Source organism: Sipha flava, unplaced genomic scaffold (genome assembly GCF_003268045.1).
Source record: "Sipha flava isolate LNK unplaced genomic scaffold, YSA_version1 320_pilon_pilon, whole genome shotgun sequence".
Taxonomy (NCBI): domain Eukaryota; kingdom Metazoa; phylum Arthropoda; class Insecta; order Hemiptera; family Aphididae; genus Sipha; species Sipha flava.
The window spans coordinates 27715-42219 of record NW_020273003.1 but is presented as its reverse complement, the minus strand read 5'-3'; the positions used below and the strand labels follow the sequence as shown (position 1 = coordinate 42219).

At 29.9% G+C, this 14505-nt stretch overlaps 1 protein-coding gene across 1 annotated transcript; it reads right to left on the bottom strand.

The window, feature by feature from the left end:
- Positions 1-9110: 9110 nt before the first annotated feature.
- Positions 9111-10625, bottom strand: LOC112686636. The gene is made up of 2 exons (XM_025559017.1): positions 10517-10625; positions 9111-9846 (listed from the first exon to the last, which is right to left on the bottom strand). The coding sequence occupies exons 1-2, from the start codon at positions 10520-10522 to the stop codon at positions 9490-9492; spliced, it is 363 nt and encodes a 120-aa protein (XP_025414802.1). The 5' UTR covers positions 10523-10625; the 3' UTR covers positions 9111-9489.
- Positions 10626-14505: the final 3880 nt, after the last annotated feature.

Here is a 14505-nt window from a genome sequence, read left to right as displayed (position 1 = left end):
TTTGCTTTACTCATTGATTCCTTAACATAGCCCGGTAATGAAGAAGTTATTTGACTATAATATTTATGGTTCAACTGTCAATCGAAATAACAGTATTTTACGAATTGTTTGTGACTTCAATTACAATTTATAGTAATACATTTGATTTTTTATTCTTTAATCATATATGAGAATATAACCTGTAGATAGTTAACAAGGCCATATCTGGGGGGGTCCAGGGTGTCTTTCTCCCCCCTAAATGTCTTCAATATTTTAGGAATGTTTAAAATACTTATTTATTTTTAATACCAACATAAATATTTTCAGTCAAAAATGATTTAAGCTCCAATTAATCATTGACTGCATTTAATTTTATATCTTACTCGTAATATCATATGAAAATATGATATTAATTTTAATAAAAAAAGATTAAATCTTTTTCTGTCTTATTTTTAACCAAATATCAAAAATTAAAATCTTAATTCAATAAAATTACAATATACATGTTTTGGACCCCTTCCAAAAAAAATTTCTAGATACGGCCTTGGGTAATAAGGGACTGGGAATATTTTTTTAAGTTTGAATAGTTATACTTATCAGCTCTAAATTTTCCAGGCTACCTGACAAGTAAGTTTCAAAAATAACAAGTAAAAATCGTGGTTTAAAGAATCTCTAGGCCCGTAATTTCTTTTACGACTGGACGGCGAGACTTGAGATTTTTCTATTTGAAAATTCATAAAAAAAATTACAATTTGGCCTCATCGCTTTCAAAATTATACTCATCTACTTTAAATGTTACTGGTTAGGTACTGTGCATTTCAAAAATAACAAGTAAAAACCATGTCATTTTTTGCAATTTTTTATGATAAACAAGAATAAATGCATATTTAGCATGCCTGAGCATTAATGATTTAATGAGTTAAAAGTTAACTTAATTTAACATATTGGCAATTAATTAAAACATATTAACTTGAAATTTCCGTAATACTATTTTCATTTGTCCCAATTAAGTTCATTTTGATTTTCAGGAACAGAAAAATATTTTTGTAAAATACCCCGTTCCATAAAAAGTCCATGGAATTTAGAAAAATATAAAAATAAATATTTCGAAGAATTTTTAGATAAAAACATAATATTTATCACGGTATTAATCAGACTAATCAGAACTTGTATATTTGAAGATGTAATTGATACATTCAAAAACCTTACTCCCGTGGACAGAAAGATGGAGTTGTAAATAGTATAATAATATGTAAATAAGGATTTCTTAGTTATAAATTGTGAAGTTTAAATAGTATTTATTTTTATATTTGCATATTGAATTAAATAAATAATTTATAAAATTTAAAATATTTAATTATACTAGTGGTCTAAAGTACAAGAATCTTTGGTTCACTTTTTTAAGGGGCCCCCCTACGGACAGGACCGGATTTAAAACAAGTGCCACCCTAGGCCCTTTTAAATATGCCACTCCTACCCCAAGAAAAAAAAATCTTGTAATTATTTCTAATAAATTTATTTAATTTTAAAGAAATTAGATCAATAGTCATTATAAATAAAACAAATAATTATCAATTCTAATAAGGCATTAGCAGTATAAATTTTTAATCTTAATCTTATAATAATCTTAATAATCTTTAATCTTATACACCTATGTTATCTATAACATTTTACGACGAACTTTTTTAGACGCGAAATCGTCGATTATATCATCATAATTTATACTTCGAAGCATCTCAAATTCTATGTGTATTATGCAGAGTTGGGCAAAAACAAATCAAAATAATGAATAAAAAAATAAAAGCCTGAATAACTAATTTATTTATGAATAAAGAATAATTTTTTATTCTGAATAATTGTGGTATACTGAATAAAGAATAAAATTATTCTGAATAGTTTTATTCGTTAATAAAACAATTATTCAGAATAAATTTATTCGTTAAAATCATGAATAATATTAAATAAATAATGATATTAAATATAAAAGTATAATTAATTTATTTTTGTCAATTATTATATATATTAATATGTATTACCTTTATATATATTATTTAAGTCTAAATAATAAGTATATTATCACTATACATCGTTATTTTGGATTTAAATTTATTATTTATATGATTATAGGGAATAACGAATAACGAATAATGAATAACGAATAACTAATAAATGAATAAAATATAGTAAATAAAAATCTCTGAATAATGAATAACGAATAATAATACAAATTAAAATGATAAATAAAAATAAAAATCAATAATAAAATTAAGAATAAATCAATGAAGAATAATTTTTTATTCAAATAATCAATCGAATAATATTTTATTCGACTAATGCCCAACTCTGGTAGTATGGATGTCGCGTTTAATCTCTCTGACTCCAAAGTTGAACGAAGATGAGATTTTACTCTTTACAAAGCTGAAAACGACCGCTCTGCTGTACAATTTGTTACAAACGTAATATATATTATATTATTATCGTAATTACATTTAGGAACAACTTACATTATGTACCTAGGTAGGTATCTTATCTTTATAGCTCACATTACGGGAAAATTGATTTCGTGTTATTGACATTTTCAGTGTCATGCGCCCGTATATTTTACACACAGATATCTATACTATAATATTTAATACTATTTATATTACTATTAAATATTATATAATATTAATTTACGCAGTTACATAAATGCATAAAATATTTATATAATTTTTTTTATTTCTTACAAAATTTGCCGCCCTAGGCCCGGGCCTTACGGGCCTAGGCATAAATACGGCCCTGTCTGCGGACAAAGTCTACACATGCCTATGGCGATGCCGCCCATAAATTACATTACCATTGTCATGAAAAGTGGCCATCAATCTACATTACACAAATAGATTCCTACATTTATTATAGAATACAATTGTTATTAGAATTATTCCATAATCGATAATATTATTAAATATTATTGAATAAGAGAATATATACGATAGCTGATCAGAATTTGAGATTCAAAAATTTGTACGTTTTATTGGACCTACATATAAGACGGACAATAAAAAAATATGGGGTTTGCCCGCCCGCTCGCCCGCTCGCTAAATCGCGTTCACCTAGGACACACCGTTATAGTATACATTTCAGGCACGTAGCTAAAGGAGGGCCAGAGTGTGCCTGGCCCACCCTAATATGTGTCCGGCCTTAGGTCGTCCCACCTAAAGTATTGAGAGGGGCTCACTATTATATGATTGCTTTTAATTTTTACCAAATTTTTAACATTGCCTAAATATGACGCAAATAAAACCAAATACATCGGGTTTTAATTATTATCTAAGTAATGTAACTTGTAACTAAATTTAAACGATCGATTAGGAAATAATTTCTATTTATAGCTAAATACCGGTACTGTACTACAATGTCAAGTTGTTCTTATCATATCTAGACAGTGACTACTGTATACTTGTATGTCTATTTTTAAAATACTTTGGGCGAAGGTATTGTCATTATATTGAATTATATAGAAATATAGAATTATATTATGGTCTCCGATTGGGCACTTACATTCACATTCAATGCACGCCGCAGTTATGCTAACGTCAACTGCGTTAATATTTGTACAATTTATAGTATTTATACATTTTATCTTATATATTTAATTTTTAAAATGACACCTCTCAGTGGATGTACCAAAAGAAAACTAAAATTACAAAGAGAAGAGCAAAATGATAAAATATGGTATTATTAGGTTATATACATATATATTTGTAGTAATGTTATGCTGATAACTAACTTTTTATAATATAAAAAAGTCCTGGGAGGAGGAGGCCCACCTAACATTGGCCCACCTAGTGAATATTTTCTGACTACGTGCCTGATACATTTAGTTATACATATTTGATTTGTATGTATCCTATAATAGAAATTCTAATATACAATATCTAAATAATCTAAAATCTGGCTATATAATTTTTTCCCCTATACTCTACGAGATTTACAATATAATTATCATTTGTTTATTTTACATTTACTAATAATATTTCAACATATTTGTTTTATATGTATCCTATAATAGAAATTCCTGGTAAAAATGTCTAAGGACATAATATCCACGATCAAAATATCAAGACAAAAATAATGAATTTGTATTAAAATATAAAATATATAAAATCAATCATAAAATAATCATATTATATTCACAAGAGTGTAGACAAATATCATATTACAATTTAAAAACAAATAAATTAATCATAAAATAATTTATAATAATGTACCAGGTATTCCTATATTAACTGTTATTTTTATTTGATGTAAATTAGAGTTTATTTTTCCATAATAATGGTTATTGTGATTAATATTAATTTTAAATAGAACCTATTTAAAAAAAAAAAATCAACGGTTTTACATTCTATTTTATCTTCTAACCGACATACTACATTTAGGGGATTGAAACAATTTCACATGTCAAGGTGTCAAAATAAATGTATAATTATTTTAATTATATTTATTAATTCATTAATTAACAAAACTACAAATATACGAAAATATATTTAATTTTTATTTCTATAACCAATATCAAATATATAAGCCAGGAGGTTGCCCAATAGTACTGAGAGTATAGTTTGGGTACAAATACAATAGGATACAATAAAACATACAATAAATATCTGAAGGTATATAAAGTTTACGAAAATCTAAAAAAGGAAAAATAGTATTAAAATTGATAAATAATTTAATTAATAAATGATAATTAATTAATCATAATAAATAGGCACATTTAATAATTACACAAACTACACGATAAAATATTTCGATAGAGTTCTAATAACCAAATTAATACCACTGAATAAATTTTAATAAGACACTTATTACTTTTTATTAAGAAATAAAATAAATATCTATTTTAAATAGTGAATTCAAAAATATTACGTATATAATTTATTAAAACAGAATTAAAGTTGATTAGTATAACTTTCGTAACAATTTACATACACATATATTTATATTCAACCGTTTGTATTTTAATTCATTTTGTATTAAAAATATATTGTAAATTTGAATATGATGTATGCCTATGATTACACTAGTCATAGAAATACATCTGATGCGGAAAATGCAAAATTCCGCAAAATTTCAAAAATTTTAACCACACGAACTTAAGAAGTGTTAAAAATGTACATGATAGTAAACAGGGATAACTTAAACTAAGTATCATAGACAAAATTAAACTTTACACACAATGTTTTTTATTTTCTAGAGTAAAAGTGTGATTTACTTGTATCCTACCAAGTAAAACAGGGATAACTTAAAAACTGTTGAGGTACAAACGAAGGGGTTAGAGGTACAATCAGGTACAAACGAGGTACAAACGATTGGGATCGGATCGGACCCGAAATTCGAAAGTGGGGTGCAGGCATTTCCTCAGCACCTCCACAATTAAAACAGTTATAACTTAAAAACTGTTGAGGTACAAACGAAGGGACTAGAGGTACAATCAGGTACAAACGAGGTACAAACGATTGGGACCGGATCGAACCCGAAATTCGAAAGTGGGGGTGCTGGGGAAATGGACCTATAAAATTGTCATTTATGCTTAATAGCATAATTTAATTTACATTCATAAACTTAACTTAAAAATCAAATACTTCACAATGTGGATAATACCAATTGCTTTTATCCATTTCACGAAATAGTCGAAAAATGGTTTATATAGTGTAATAAAACGTCTATTTCACTAAGCGAACGCTACAGATATAAATAGATTCTTAATATTGAGTATATTTTCATATGTACTTAATAATGTTATATTAGCATTTCTTTTATGAAATAATACTCCCTCATAATAACCAAAAATAATTCATCTCATTAACCTAATTTTATTTTATATAGTTATGTCTCTTTTAAAGTATAGCCATATATTAATAAATAATTTGTTGTAAAATGTTATTTAAAATTTTTAAAAAAGTTTGTTTTAAATCTCATATAATAATAACAATATAATATATTATATTATTATATTATTATACATGTTAACAGTAGATTTAATATTTTGTAAATAATTGTTAATATGTGATAAGAGTGGTTGAGTATTTATTAAGTTGATGAGTAGTTCATGGGCGTAATTTGGAGGGGGGCAAACTATGACAAATGCCCCACTCTAAGAAATTTTAAAAAGTTGGCAATTCTTAGTCTGATGATCAAATAGTAAAATCGTTAAATAATACATTTTTATTTATTACTAGCTGACCCGACAAACGTTGTTTTGTCATATAAATTATTTCTAGAGAATATTTTGCTAGAAAAAAATAACTAATTAAATATAGGCATGTAATAATGTGGGTAAGGATAAGGATGTAAGGAAGATATATGGCGTGCTATGAATGGTAACGAAATATAAAAATGAAAAAACATCAAACATTTATTTTTTTAATAATTTATTAAAATTGATCCATTAAAATAATATATATCGCTAATTATGACAATATAAGTAAAAAACAATATCTATCCCTTAATGCAACAGTAGTAATCCCATCTTTCGCAAACACAAACTGGATGGCTCGAGAGCACACCACGTATAATTATCCGTGTGAAAAATATGATGTGCTCAAATCTAAGCTACAGACATTGTTTGGCTTTGAAACTTATTGATAATCATTGCAAATGCCAATCTAATTGGAAATTTAAAGCGTTTAAATTGTATTGGCACATCTGTGGGTATAATAGAGATTCGCGGTAATAATATATTTTCACCTCGGAATTTGCCATTTAAAATTATGGTTTCGATAACATTTTTCATTAATTTTTTAACAACTTATCGCGTGTCGTTGTACAACCGTGGTAGGTCAAATTATGAAGCAAAATAACCGAAGAACAAACCTTCAATTGTAAATTATGCGGTGGCATGCCTGGTAAGTCCAATGAGTTTAAAAACTCTGTTAGATAATTTACAGCTTCAGTAGCATAGCAAACTATATCTATAGATTTGTATGACACCATGTCTCCTGGTAATAAATGTTTATCTTGAGATTCAATTCGTTGACGTCCACATTTTTTACTACTAAAATTGCCCTTTCTGCCAGCCACTCATGATTTATGTATTGTCTGTGTACATTGGAAAATATCTAGTCAATGAGAGCATCTTGCGAATAAATGATTGTGCAGAAATCGGTCGGTAATTTTATACATTCCGTTTTATCTGTAGTAACTTTCCCATCTCCAATATCTAACAATTGTTTTGAGAATCTTCTGCACGCAGCTTTTTTTGATTAAATCGCAAGTATCAAAATCGTTCGCTCTTTGTCTTTACATACATTTCGACCATGAATTGTTGACGAAGCTCATGATATCGTAGAATAATTTTGTCTTGATCTCGTTTAATCATCAACCGATATGCATAATAATTTTTCGAACTAACATTCTTATTTGTTTTGACACCTGTTGCGGGATCTTTTTTTGTTTAATATTTATGCAATAACCGTCATTTACTACCAAAAATAAAATTAATAGTTTTTAAATAGTTTTTTTTATAGTTTTTTAATAGTTTTTTAATAGTTTTTTAATAGTTTTATTTAATAATTCATTTTCAATTGTGCAGTTATCGACCGGGTCAAAAAGGGCTATTTTTAGGGTTTTTCCAGCAATAATTCTAATTTTTCTCGCCGTAAAAACCATCCTTGAACTTCAACGAACATTTGAAAAAAAGATTTGGCCAAATTGGTCCAGGCGTTGTTGAGTTATGCGCTTACCAACACATTTTGCGATTCATTTTTATATTATAGATTTTATACTCAGAAATCAGATAATATTCTCTTTTAAATACACGTTCATGGTTTATTAAAAGTTGGGAAACATTGGGTCCTTTCCAGTTTATAACAATCTTTATTACATGAACCTTTTAAACTTTATTTTTGGTTTATTATATATTTATATTTATGTGATCTATATAAAATAGTTTTCGTGATATCGATACCATAAAAATTAAGCTCATAATTCTACAAAAAACCATTAAATCGTTCCTATTCACCCCAAACCATTGTACATTACAGTGGCGCAACTAGGGGTTGGGTTTGGGGGTTGCGACCCATCCCCCCCCGACATTTTTTGAGGTTTTTACAAATTCTACCTAGGAAAAAAAATGGTTTATCTTAAAGATGCGAAATGGCTGATTGATATGAAATATGAATATTATTCGTATTATAATTGATAACAATAATAACATAATAATAAGGAACGTCTTGTAACGTTCCGTTCAACTTTAAAACATCAATAACTCTGCTACTACGATTTCTCGATAGTAGATTGTATAATACTTTTTTTTTGTGGTATCACAATATGAAATAGAAGTTTGATAAACAGTTTAATTTGTAATTTAAATATTTTACTCATAAACCTAACTTAATCTAACTTCCTTATTCCTACCAAATACCTGCGAAAAATGCTTATTTTTTTCAAATTCACAACCCCCCTCGATATATTTTTCGCATCATTCAGAGTTACTTGTTTTTATTATTTTTTCATTTGAAAATAAAAAATATTTTTTACAAATTATTTCTCATATTATACGTTGTAATCATAGTTGTCTACGACTTACAAGTACTCGTTCGCATGTTAAAATAGAACTTTGAATTCTTCTAATTAAAAAAAATTGCTTATGTTTACGTTACACTTCTTCTTCTTAGAGTTTATTAGACCTTTAAGACCATGATTACGTTACTCACTTGGCTTAAAGACGATTTAACACGATTCGATTATCTGCTGTACACTGTTGTTCGTCTCTAAACCCAATAAATTAGCAATGAAAAATTGCCAATGAAAAAAAATAATCTAACAAATATGTTTAAATTAATCAATATATAACTGTTTCTGCATGACATTTTTTACTGTGGGCTAAAGATACTTCGTTCGATATATATTTTTTTTTTTTTTACAAACCTCTAATTTATAATCGATCAACGGAAAATTCCAAACATAATTTTGTTCAGTAGGATTTATCAGACGAATAATGGATTTTGACTTACCATAGCTTCGAAAACCAAAACGAATTCAGTAATTTGGTTTGGGCATTCGACGGTAAAGACTATATGATCGCAGTAATAATGTATGTAATACGGATACGGGTGTTCAAAAAAAAAAAAAAAAAAAATACAACGGTGGTGTTTATTTTTTATCAAATCATTTATTTATTTTATCTGGCAGTACAAGGAGTGAGAGATATAAAGGGGAAAAATACATTACAATAACATACGCAAAAAACGCGTACGTTCCATGTAAATCCGAGATAGGGAGGAGAATACGGGATTGAACACGGCGTGCGTGATCTGAACGCGGTGTACAATAATTCATTACGCATGTGCTGTGCGTATTGCAAATATTATTGCACGACGTTATACGAGACGACCGTACTCGTCCCGTGTACGCAGGTTGGACAGCTGTTGTCCCATGGCGATGAATACGAAAAAAAAATAACTCAAAAAGAAAAAGAATACGTCGAACAGGGAGCGTGGCTCCGGTCGCCGTCGACTGACCGGTCGGCGTTCAGTGAGCGTAATAAAACGTCTTGGCCGGCGCGTAGACGGCGGGGACAACAGGAACGGGGGCGACCACTGCCGGGGCGGCCTTGTAGGCCACTGCAACCGGGGAGGGAACGGCGTGGACGACTGGCGTGAGAGCGGTGTAAGCGTGTCCCTCGACCGAGCTGTACGCGAAGTTGCCGCCGACACGTTCCGAGTGCACCACTGCGCTGTCCAGGCTGGGTGTGCGGACCAGGGCTGGTGCCGGGGCCGCGTAAAATGTTGGTGCCGGTACGACGGCGGGCGCGGCGTGGTAAGCGATCACCCCGGCTTCGGTGGCGGACAGGGCGACGGCGGCCAACAAAAGCGTTACCATGATAACCTGGTAAAAATAATACGGTACGGTGTGGTTACGGTAGGTTCGGTACAACACATTATGGTATGGTAAACAATTATTATCCGTGAAGCGTGTCCCGTCCGGTCGTTGCTATTTCGTTAAAGTCGGTTTGCCCGCGGACAACACGGAGTGTTTAACGACCCACACACGGCCACGGGCTTATGGTTCATTTCTGAACGTGTCAAGGATTACGGTTTGAAATTTTTGTTTTCTAAAAACGCACCGTTTTTGATGAGGCGGGGTTTATGCTATTCCATGATTATCGCGTCATTACTCAGTGGCGAAGGTACGCGCAAAACACGCTGTTACCTTTGGACGTGTAATAGGAAATCGTTGAAATCACGAGTTCGAACGCTACGGTGTCGCGGCGAAAATTCGTGACGGAACGTGCTTCACAAACGGTCTGGACGTAAGCGAGTGTTACCTCCGATACCTCTATTAATATTTAAAAAAAAAAAGGAAAAACGAAGAATAATATAAGGGTATGAAAAGTTGTTAAAAATAAAAATAAAAAATCCAATAATAATAATATTGCAATATCTGTGTATTTGTACGGGAGACGTTCGGTTTCGTATCGGTGGGCGAAATACACGAGTTGCGGGCATCAGTCGAATCACGTCAGTTATGTGTGTGTAATGTAATAAACAACGCTTACCTTCATATTTCTGATGTGTTTTGAGATTGCTCGATCAAAAACCGAAGAAAATTATTCGATATCGCACGGTTAACCCGGTCGGACTGCTGCAGATGATTTGACGTCGTGCACGTCGCGTACGGGTATTTTATACGCGGGCGGTCCGGCCGTAAAATACCGGTCTCGGCAGAGCATTTGCGCACTAGTGCACTCGGGAACTCCACCCAATTACGGACGTATCGCGATCGTGACCTTGGGGGTCCAGCAATTAAGCATTACGACATTACAACAAACGATTTCGATATTAATCAATACCTACGCCGTGTACAGTTCTACATAATATCGTAATATCGTGTGCATATATTAGATTATAATTTCCGTATATTCGATGTGTTAAAATATTCCATTGATACACGAAGTACAATAATACAGTTTAAACGATCGCTCCGCCACCGTGCAATATCCCGGAACCAGAACACGAGAGCGTTGGAACGGTTTTGCGTGACGTAAAACCGTAGTAGGCGTTTTCCCACCCCTAACAACATTGATTGTCGAGCTAAAGGAAAACGAGTTCTAATCCGTTCACCCGGGGTCGCGATATTCTTAGGGGTCACCTTCGACTTATTATCGGATACAGTGTACATGATATTCGTGTAGAATTAACGTACGTATGTCTTACAGCGGATACTAGTACGTCCGGTAAGTCCCGCGAGATACTCATATCGTAAACTACACATTAACACCGAACTTGGGGTTTAAGTCTGGTCATGGCCAGACCCAAAGACGTATTTAGATAATTTGCGTACCAGGTAAGAAAAAAATGCCCCTTTCAAACCAAAATTTTTTAACAATATTTGTAAAAAAAACCCATGATAGTGAAACCACGGCATCCTTCGCTACACTCGTAAGCTGAAAGATACAAATACAGTGTAGGTATAAATAAAAATACATTTTGTTAAATCACATTTTACATAATTATAATAGAACCTATAGTACTTGTACTAAGTAGATATATTTATTATTATTATTTATACAAAAAAACCTCAATGTAATAGGTTAAGTGACAAAATTTATAAAAAAAAACTCTCATAACGTATTAAAGTCCCATATGTATAAGAATATTAAATATGTTAAAATTAAAAATTAAAAATCAAAATAATAATTTTACTAACATCATTACTTTTTGTCATCACTTAAATGACTTAGGTATCGTATTATATCAAAATGTATCGGCCCTAAAAATTTACCACTCGAGGCCCAAGTATATAATATACTTAAAAATATGTTTCTTGTCAGACCATATTTTTAGGGTGGTGTCGTAGTGAATTAGTATACAAGTAATAAGTTAATTAATTCAGTTAACTATAAATTATAATACTGCCCATTTAATAATTACTACTTAAGACGTTTAAGCACACAAATACTACCATAAATGCTAAAATATATTAAACATTTTTGGTGGGGAATGAACTTCCAACTCTTTAGCGTACGTCCTTGGATGGGGTACGTTTTATAAGTTGTAAATTTGGTGGCTATTGGCCAGATAATTCAAAATTTTGTTTGACGCCACTGGTAATATGTATGCACTACATATATTATTTTCAAACGTGTTTTCAATGTTTTCATCATGCACCAAACTTATAATCTGATTGCTAATATTTTTTACAAATACTGTTTGGGAGTATAAAAAAACTAATTTGCAAACGAATGATTATAAGGTACAAACAGTAATTTATGCGTCGTGTAAAAATTTGATACACAATATAAAACAACATATGTTCTAATATGACGTGCTTCATTATGCAGAGTTTATTGCTCCAATAATTCGCTTAAAAAAATATACAGTAGGTTTTATGTATTATTTATATTAATACTTATGCGATCTTACAATTTTCAAGAAAAAACAAAATTCGATTCTTTATTCAACCGTGGGTATTATTAATATAGGTGTAAATAATTAAATAACTGTGGTTCTTCTAGCAGATTAGTCGATGTTGTCTGTGAATATTAATTATCTTATTGGTATGTGCTCAATATTGTTTCATGAGAATTTATTGGTCCATGTTTTAAATTATAACAAAATTTATTTTAAAGAAATTTAGGGTTAATTTAATGTTTGACTTTTTTTTATAATTTTCGAGTAAAAATAATAAACTAATAAATAACAAAGCATTGAGTTATGCGGGAATTCTTTAAAGAATGTTACTCGGTTACTTATTTTTTTTTTTTTGCTCCAAGTTGTATTTATTATTGGAGAAAACGATTTTTTTTCACATTTTTTCACATAACCAAACATGACTGTCATGATAAGTTGTGAACAACAATAATACACGGTTGACATTTATTTTTGTCTCTGAGTACCTGAAGAATAAAAATAGATCAAATTACATCGTAATTCAGCTATCATTTGTATTGAAGTTGTTCATTGCTAAAAGTGAGCCTGATTTTTTTATCAAACTCTCTTTTGAAAATTGATGAATAATGTCTTGTTTAGCTTCACAAAAACATTTGTTTTTCTGGTATTTTCTTACAATAATTACTTATAAATTGTGTAACACGATGAGATTCCTAACGCAACGATGCTCAATGAGTCCCTGTGCCCTGTTATATATTAGATGAAAAATACAGTTAATTTTTGCGTTTATAATATTTTTAGACTAGAAATTGTTTGAACACTTAATGTTCGGTGTTTAAAAATTTCAAATAATAATATCAAATATTTTTATTTATTTTCAAGTAAAATGTATTAAATATTAAAAGTATCAACAAAAAATTCGATTTAATTTTAAAATTTGGTAAGTATACGAAGAAAACTTTGTGCTTTAAAAGCATTGTCTTAGAGTAAACCTAAAAAAATGTTTACACTTGAATCCAAACGTTTATTGAGATATATGGTACAAATAAACTACAATGATTAGACAGTTTTATAAAAATATCATAGACAATATTCGTGAAAAATAGTTGATTTTTGTATAATTCAAGTGAACATATAGGTCGAAGAAAAAAATATTGACAAAGCTAAATTAATGTTAAATTCTTGAAAAAATAATTAAATTGTTTTATCAAAAGAAATTTAAACAGTTTTTGGGTGAAACTATATTTTATTTCTGAGTTATTTTTAAGTTTTAATTTATAGTAAAAAAACTAATGAGTAAATATTATTCTTTCTAATTCTATTATACTATATGAAGCTTTAACTAATTAAAATTTGGAAATGTGGTTGTATAAAACAATACATCCCTCACTTTATTCAGTAACTAAAAACCTTGAAATTAATGTTAAACGACACTTATTAAATGTTTTTCTTTAGTAAAACAAGATATGTTATAGCATATAGCTTGAAAATTGTATAAAAAACTATATTTTAGCCAATTTACTTGACGTTAAAAATCTATCGTTTTTATTACTTGTACATTATGTTGAATTTTGGCATTCCACGTTTTATTTTTAAATTTTAATTGGAACGAATTACTTTGTACATAAATTGTGGTATTTAATGACATTATAGACAGTAAATATATTGTTTTATATTAAGAACTCTTGTCCAACCGTCTATGTGCAATATAACAAGTTAAGTTCTAAAAATCCATTGTGAAAATGCAAGTACCTATGAAATAAAATTGTATAATATCATAATATAATATTATTGTATTATCGTTAATAATCTTATCAATTGTGTATGAACTATTGTACCCATTTCAAACATATTCGGATACGCCTGTATCCGAAACGAAATATCCCGTAGAGAGGAGATTGGATTATAATTAAGTAATTTGAAACAAATATCGTGGACACCATGCCGGGTGACGGTTGAACGACCGGTACCTATCACTATTTTGCAGCAAAAAGTTTACACCGAATAAGTACTTATCATATCGTAAGTACACATACCCAAATATTATAATTTCTATCGTTCTCTCATTATTACTTTGATTCAACTCCTTTTTACGATCATAAATATATACACACACACACACACACACACACACACACACACACACACATATATA